This window comes from Sardina pilchardus, chromosome 3, assembly GCF_963854185.1.
Source record: "Sardina pilchardus chromosome 3, fSarPil1.1, whole genome shotgun sequence".
Classification (NCBI taxonomy): domain Eukaryota; kingdom Metazoa; phylum Chordata; class Actinopteri; order Clupeiformes; family Clupeidae; genus Sardina; species Sardina pilchardus.
This window is the reverse complement of record NC_084996.1, coordinates 11,655,525-11,663,024: the sequence shown is the minus strand read 5'-3', so window position 1 is coordinate 11,663,024 and position 7,500 is coordinate 11,655,525. Positions and strand designations below refer to the sequence as shown.

The following is a 7,500-nucleotide window of genomic DNA, read 5'->3' as shown; positions in this document are numbered from 1 at the left end:
AGAACAAGGTTTGGGCGAGATAAAAATCACAATGGCAGGGTTTTTGAAGCAGACAGTCCGTCCTTGGACGTGTGAGAGAGTGAGAGAAACCACAAATGGTTTGCTTACCTGCAGTCTGCTTAAAACAGTATACAGTGCTACAGTATATTAGCTCTGTGCGAGCTACTATCAGCCCAGCAAACTGGTAACGGACTGAGTTCAGTTCAAGGTTTCACTGCAACTCTTTTATGTTGTTTTTTTCAAGGGTTCACAGGTTGTTGTTTGTTTCTCTAAGCCAGTCAGTCTAGACCTTGTGAAGCCAAAGGTGCGATGACCCATGTGTGACCAGACAAAATAACACAGGAGGGGGGGACGGCACCCATGAACACCCACGAGCTTCAGATAAACAGGGCAGGACAGACGCACACCAGGCCTCACACACAATCGAAGCGAGAGGAAGAAGGCATTTCGGCCCACTCAAAAGTATATGCATCTCTTTGCAAATCTGCATATGAAATGTGTGCGTGCATGCGTGTGAGTGTGTGTGTGTGTGTGTGTGAGAGAGAGAGAGAGAGAAAGAGAGAGAAAGAGAGAGAGAGTGCATGCGTGTGTGTGTTTGTGTGTGTGAGAGAGAGAGAAAGAGAGAGAGAGAAAGAGAGAGAGTGCATGTGTGTGTGTGTGTGTGTGTAAGTGCTGCATATACAGTACGCACAGATATTCAGTCAGGGATCATAATTAGAGACTGAAAGTGGTTTGAAAGCCAAAGGCATGGTATATATTCTCCGGGTGCTGGTGTTGAATATGTCAGAGCCACTGAAGTAATGACGCTGAGGTTACAGAGCACAGCTGCTTGGATAGAATAATGACGACATCACATATAACACAGCTCTCGCCCTTTTGTGTGAAATCTCGTAATTCTTCTCTCTTAACGTTTATTTGACTCACAGTTCAGCCCCCTCCATCACTGTCGATCTCTACCCACACTCTCCCTCTCTCTATCTCTCTCTCTTTCCCTCTCTCTCTCCTTTCTTCCTTGCCTCGCTCCGCTTTGCTATTTCCAAGATCTTTCCTTCTCTTCCCTCTCGTCTCCTCCCACTTGCGTATCTCTCCATCTCTCCATCTCGCTCTCCCCCAGTCTCCTCCACCGTCCCCTGCCATCACTCGCTTCCTCCCACCTATCCTCTTTCCCATCACTCTCTCTCTCCCCCCCCCCCCTCCTCTCCCATTCCCCATCCCGCATTTCTTTCTCCCTATAAATCCATCCATCACTGCCGTAGTCACACGTCCCCCAGCTCCACCAGTCTAGCCTCTAAGACATCCCCAGGTGGCGGTAGTGCTAGTGGTGGTGTTTATTGCCTGAGAGGTGGCAGGTGGGGAGGTTTTGTCAGATTTGCTCAGAATTCTGACTTTGCTCAGAGGTCACTCAGGTTGAGGAGTAGCTGTAGGGTGAGTGGAATGGGTCAGCTTGTACACAGAAACTAGTGTAGGGACCGATGTGGGTTTTTTGTGCATTACACAATTGTCAGATGCCTATATCCCAACGCTGGTTACAGGTATGGTTTACACAATGTACTGGTATGCATACAGTACCTCCTGATAAGCAAACAAACTCATGACCCTGTTTTTATTTTAACATCTTCCTCTACCAGTCAAGCTACTAGGAATCCCAACAGTTGTCAGAGGAGTAAGTCAGGTCTATGACTGAACTGAGGATACTGATCATTGTTTCCATTCACATGTAGCACCTATATAAAATATGACAGATAGAGACCATTCAGCTGTACATTAAAGGCTAAAGGGGGGTTCATTGCGACGAGATGAGCTGCGACATTCTAAACATTGCAACTGCGAATGCTTTGCCATGGCTAGCAACAGCTCGCAATGAGGTGCAACATTTAATTCACACCGCTGCAACTCCTTCTGCGATGGTTTCGTCTCGTAGCGAATCTTTGGTGTGAATTGGGCCTAAGAGGTGTGCAGCGTCTGGTAGCACCAATATAGAATATGAGAGATAGAGGCTGCTTAGCTGTGCTTTAAAGGTGGAGGTGTGTGTTGTGTCTGGTAGCACCAATATAGAATGTGAGAGATAAAGGCTGCTTAGCTGTGCTTTAAAGGTGGAGGTGTGTGTTGTGTCTGGTAGCACCAATATAGAATGTGAGAGATAAAGGCTGTTGAGCTGTGTTAAAGGTGGAGGTGTGTGTTGTGTCTGGTAGCACCAATATAGAATATGAGAGATAAAGGCTGCTTAGCTGTGCTTTAAAGGTGGAGGTGTGTGTTGTGTCTGGTAGCACCAATATAGAATATGAGAGATAAAGGCTGCTTAACTGTGCTTTAAAGGTGGAGGCGTGTGTTGTGTCTGGTAGCACCAATATAGAATATGAGAGATAGAGGCTGTTGAGCTGTGCTTTAAAGGTGGAGGCGTGTGTTGTGTCTGGTAGCACCAATATAGAATATGAGAGATAGAGGCTGCTTAGCTGTGCTTTAAATGTGGAGGCGTGTGTTGTGTCTGGTAGCACCAATATAGAATATGAGAGATAGAGGCTGCTTAGCTGTGCTTTAAAGGTGGAGGTGTGTGTTGTGTCTGGTAGCACCAATATAGAATATGAGAGGTAAAGGTTGCTTAGCTGTGCTTTAAAGGTGGAGGTGTGTGTTGTGTCTGGTAGCACCAATATACAGTAGAATATGAGAGATAAAGGCTGTTGAGCTGTGCTTTAAAGGTGGAGGTGTATGTTGTGTCTGGTAGCACCAATATAGAATATGAGAGTTAAAGACTGCTTAGCTGTGCTTTAAAGGTGGAGGCGTGTGTTGCGTCTGGAGAGGAGGTGCAGCTCGGACATTGACTGATGGAGCAGGTGGAGCCACCGGGTCCTGGGGGACCATCTCTCCGCCTCCTGCGCCTGGCGTTACCTGCCTCCCTGCACTCGCCACCAGTTAATTAAAGCCTAATTAAGGAGCGGGGGAGTCGCGGGCCAACACATGGGGCGAGATCGGAGCAGAGGCACGGCATGTGTTGTCACGAGAGCCGTACACACAGGCACAAACAATCCAATCCTAATTGCCTTAAGTGTGCGTGTGTGCGAGAGAGATAGTGTGCATAGTGTGCATAGAGAGAGAAGCAGAGATAGTGTGTATGTGTGCTTCAAGATGCATGTTCGAATGGGTGTGGGCATATGTGTGTATAAACCTCCACTGGCACATATCCACGTGTGTGTGTGTGTGTGTGTGTGTGTGTGTGTGTGTGTGTGTGTGTGTGTGTGTGTGTGCATTAACGGTGCGCCATAGATGGGCTGCAGAAGCCCCTTGTCTGCAGACAGACGGGCCGCCTGGTGTGGTTGTGGCAGCTCCAGGACAGGGCGGCTGAGTGAGGGAGAGGAGGAGGCATAATAACATCTTAATTAAAGGACCGGGCCACTCGCGTCCACTCAGCGGGCAGGGAGAGGTGACCAGGGCACAGAGCCTCAGTGCCCTCTTCTGAAATCGACACTGTGCATCTGTGGCTATTTGTTCATGGTCTATGCGTGTGTGTGAGTGTGTGTGTGTGTGCGTGTGTGTGTGCGTGTGTGTGTGGGAGTGTGTGTGGGAGTGTGTGTGTGTGTGTGTGTGCGTGTGTGTGTGTGTGTGTGTGTGCGCACGTGTGTGTGTGCGTGTGTGTGTGTGTGTGTGTGTATGTGTGTGCGCGCGCGTGTGTGTGTGTGTGTGTGTGTGTGTGTGTTTGTGTGTGTGTGTCTGCATACGCATGCATGATTGTGCGCCCTCTCAAACCACGCCAGCAAGGCCATTTGTATTCACAGGGCGCTGGCCCTTATGTCTCAGGTGCTCTGTTTTGCATCTTGAGAGCTGTTGGGAGACAGCCGGGTCAAAGGGTCCAGAATGTGAGCCCACATCACCTCGCCCCCCCCCCCCCCTCACTCATCTCAATAGGATTCTGCAAAAACACTCCCGGAGTGAAGAGCGCTGGCAAGTTTCAGCAGACTACTGAACAGCCAGCTCCATTCAGCACTTCTGACATCCAACACTACTGACTTTGTTTTTGCTGACACTGTAGCTGTTGGTGACAGGCCACAAAAGTGCTGTGCTACCCCAATCTAATATAGCTTTATATTGTGGCTCCTCTGAAAAGCCGGTGTCTGGAGCAGCATTGATGTGTGTGTCAGTAGTAGTCGTAGACGTTATTCGTCTTCATTCTAAATGTTCCAAGAGTCCTGTTTTTCTCGGTTTCTCTATATGCGACTTCCATGCTCTGTTCTGTCCGAAGACAAATAGCCTGGCCATCGCTGTCATGCTCGCACATTGTCACCCCAGGGACAGATGCTCTCCTGCAGGAGTTACTCACCGTTATTGGTGCGGAGGGGTCTGCCAGAGATGCCGTTGGTTCCGATTGGGTGATGGCCTCCCGCCCTGTCCACTCCGCCCGCCTCTCCTGGCTGCTTCAGCAGCTCCGTCAGGGTCCTAGAGGAAGACAGTTACCAGTCCGTCACTTTGAGTCCCTTCACTCTCACTTGCTCACACTCTCTCTCTCTCTCTCTCTCTCTCTCTCTCTCTCTCACTCACTCTCTCTGTGTGTCTCTCTCTCTCTCTCTCTCTCTCAGAGCTGTTCAGTTGGATGCATCAACCGTGAACCAACACTGAGTATGACTCATACAGTACATACACACATACACACAGACACAGACACAGACACAGACACACACACACACACACACACACACACACACACACACACACACACACACACACACACACACACAGTCCACCGTGGCCCCTGTGGTCAGGCCGGAGTGGACAGCAGTACGCTGGACGTCAGCCACATAGACGGCCCCGAGTGTTAAAACAGCTACGAGAGCAGCCGAGAGAACAATTCACACATTCAGACAGAAACCCACAAATTTGCAGACAGTGAGAAAAGGGCGGCGGGCGGCGGGGGGGAGTTGCACTGTTTTTCCCCGACTGACACAACCATTGATAGACAGGAACAGACATCCCAGGGAAATACAACCCCCCCCCCTTCCTCTCCCCCCTCTTTCTCTCTGTCCTCTCTTTCTCACTCATCCTCTGAGTCTGGCTTCTCTTCCCTCCCCATTCTCTCCATTCTCTGGGTGCATGGCCGTTGGAGAGGATCAGCGTTCCATTCACGCTGCTGTTCCAGCCCTCCCTGTTCCTGCTCCATATCTCTGTTTTTTTTTTTTTAAAGATTATTTTTTTGGGCTTTTTATGCCTTTAATTGGACAGGACAGTAGAGAGAATGACAGGAAGCGAGTGGGAGAGAGTCGGGGTGGGATCCGGAAAGGACCACGGGGCGGGAATCGAACCCGGGTCGCCGGCGTGTGGTGCAGGTGCCCCAGCCAGTCGCGCCACGGCTGGGGCTCTGCTCCATATTTCTGTCCATATTCCCCCATCTCTGTTTCTCTCCCTCACACTTGGGCTTGTTGCTTGTTTACTCCCTGTCTGTCTTCCTCATTCTCTCTCACTCACTCCCTCCCTCCCTCCATCCCTCTCTCGCTCTCCCTCCCTCCCTCCATCCCTCTCTCTCTTTCTGAGCTCTCTGCCGTCCTGGCAATGCCATGGGGGGTGCTACTAATGTGGGACACTGCCACTCTCTCTCTCCTCCCTCTGCCCAATGGCACACACACACACACACACACACACACACACACACACACACACACACACACACACACACACACACACACACATAAACACACACACGCACGCACGCACGCACACACAGACCAAACCAACATCACCCCTGCATCCACCACAATCAACCCCAAGGACAGTGTCATGTCCCTCAGCCTCCATCCGATCACAACAGGCATCCAGCAAACAAGCTACTACCTCCAACTCCGACCCCCCAACCCCCCCCCCCCCCCCCCCCCCCCCAAAAAAAGAAAAACAACCGCTATCCTCCGGCTGCTTTCCTGGCCCTCATCAAGAACGTGGACGAGATGCCCAACGCCCGGGAACAGATTCCAACACAGCCAGCGCCAGCAGCCTCAATCCTGCTGCCAGCCTGCTTACGGACAGCAGCAGCAGTGGGAGGTGTGTGTGTGTGTGTGTGTGTGGGGGGGGGGGTTGTGGGGACGAGGGGAGTAGGATCTGTCCCTTTCAAGATAACAAGCCCCAGCGAAGGCGTCCGCTCGGCCCTGCCAACAGCAGTCCAGCGGGGGCCCCCACTCCCGCCCCGCCCCGCGCGCCGCCCCGACTGAAGTCATTCCCTGCGTTTGATGACGCGCTCGCCAGTCCGGCGCGCTGACCAACCACTACGCCACCGCGCCGCCGTCCCTCCGCTCGACAAAACACCTACAAACCAGCCCAGCCGACAGCTTCAGACCGGAGAGTGAGAGGGGGTGGGGTGGAGTGGGGGGGGGGGGGGGGGGGGGGTGGTAAAAACTCACGACACATAAACAGCTCGTTATCGGCTCGGGAAACGGAGCTGCAGTCTACAGTGCTCACCACAGAGATTCATAAATATTCAGTGTCAATCCTCGGGCTACAACAAATTAAGCGCATGCCCATGGTCTTGTTCATGTTTACACCGCGCGCGCACTTCCTTATGGCAACAGCTGTGGTTCTGAGGTTTTTTGGCAGGCACTGACTGAACGTTTGTGACGTGCAACAAAAAAAAAGAAAAACTAGCTACATGAGCTGCGGTGTTTGGCGTGGTTGTGCGACTTTGCACCACTAAGTGAGTCAACTACGCATGACGTCACTGTCAAATATATTTATCAAAAATGTATGGCTAGGGAAAAACAAAGTTGCAGAATCAACTCCCGCCCAAATAAAACTGAAGCCGATCTCTATCTGAAATTGCCTGAGGAAAAATGGGCTGGGAAAGTGTAAGGAAGTGAATCAACTAATGAATAAAAGATTAGCCAGGGTTCTTTTTTTTTTTCTCTCTCTCACACACTCATCTGCAATCGGGTGTCAGCGAAAAAGCACAAAATAAGTGCATGACCCCATAAAGGACGCTGCTTCCGGATGCAAGTTCTGCTCTCGCCCAGGTGGTCCTCGCTTTTGAAGGAGACAAGCGTGCCTAATGTCGACAAATTGTACATCAAAACAAGCCTCTGGAGCCTGTCCAGCTGTACAAGCCGATAACGGTCACAGATTGAGGCAGAGTCGAGGTGCTCGAGCGATTTTATGCCGAGCAGTTTTTTAATGTGAATGCGAATTATTATCAAACAACGCAAACAGCAGCCCACCCCGCCACTCGGATGTTTTCCATCCAAAAAGAGTCGTCGCGGCGCAATCAGTGATCATTCAGTCGTTAACAAGGGAAGATTATCTATAATCGCGCTGATGTGCACAGCATGTCCATTTAGAGGAAAGAAATGGGAAAAGATGAAACACGTGCTCCTTTAATTAAACTGTCATACTCCAGAAAAGTTATCATTAAGACTCTCCCTTGTTAATTACAGATAAAAGAGGAGCTTGCCATTGCCTAAGAGCAGGAGATCGCACACTCTGGCTGTGTTCAGGTTTTCATGCTCTATAATTTTGCCGAATAGAATTTAGGCGTGT

The 7,500-nt window shown here is 50.6% G+C and overlaps 1 protein-coding gene across 1 annotated transcript in view; it reads right to left on the bottom strand.

Moving 5' to 3' along the window:
* The window catches only part of LOC134075879 (protein shisa-8), a 63,186-nt gene that overhangs the window by 32,885 nt on the left and 22,801 nt on the right, over positions 1 to 7,500 (bottom strand). Inside the window, exon 2 of the mRNA XM_062530911.1 lies at positions 4,313 to 4,428. Within this exon, the coding sequence (XP_062386895.1) occupies positions 4,313 to 4,428 (116 nt within the window). The remainder of the gene's footprint in view (positions 1 to 4,312; positions 4,429 to 7,500) is intronic.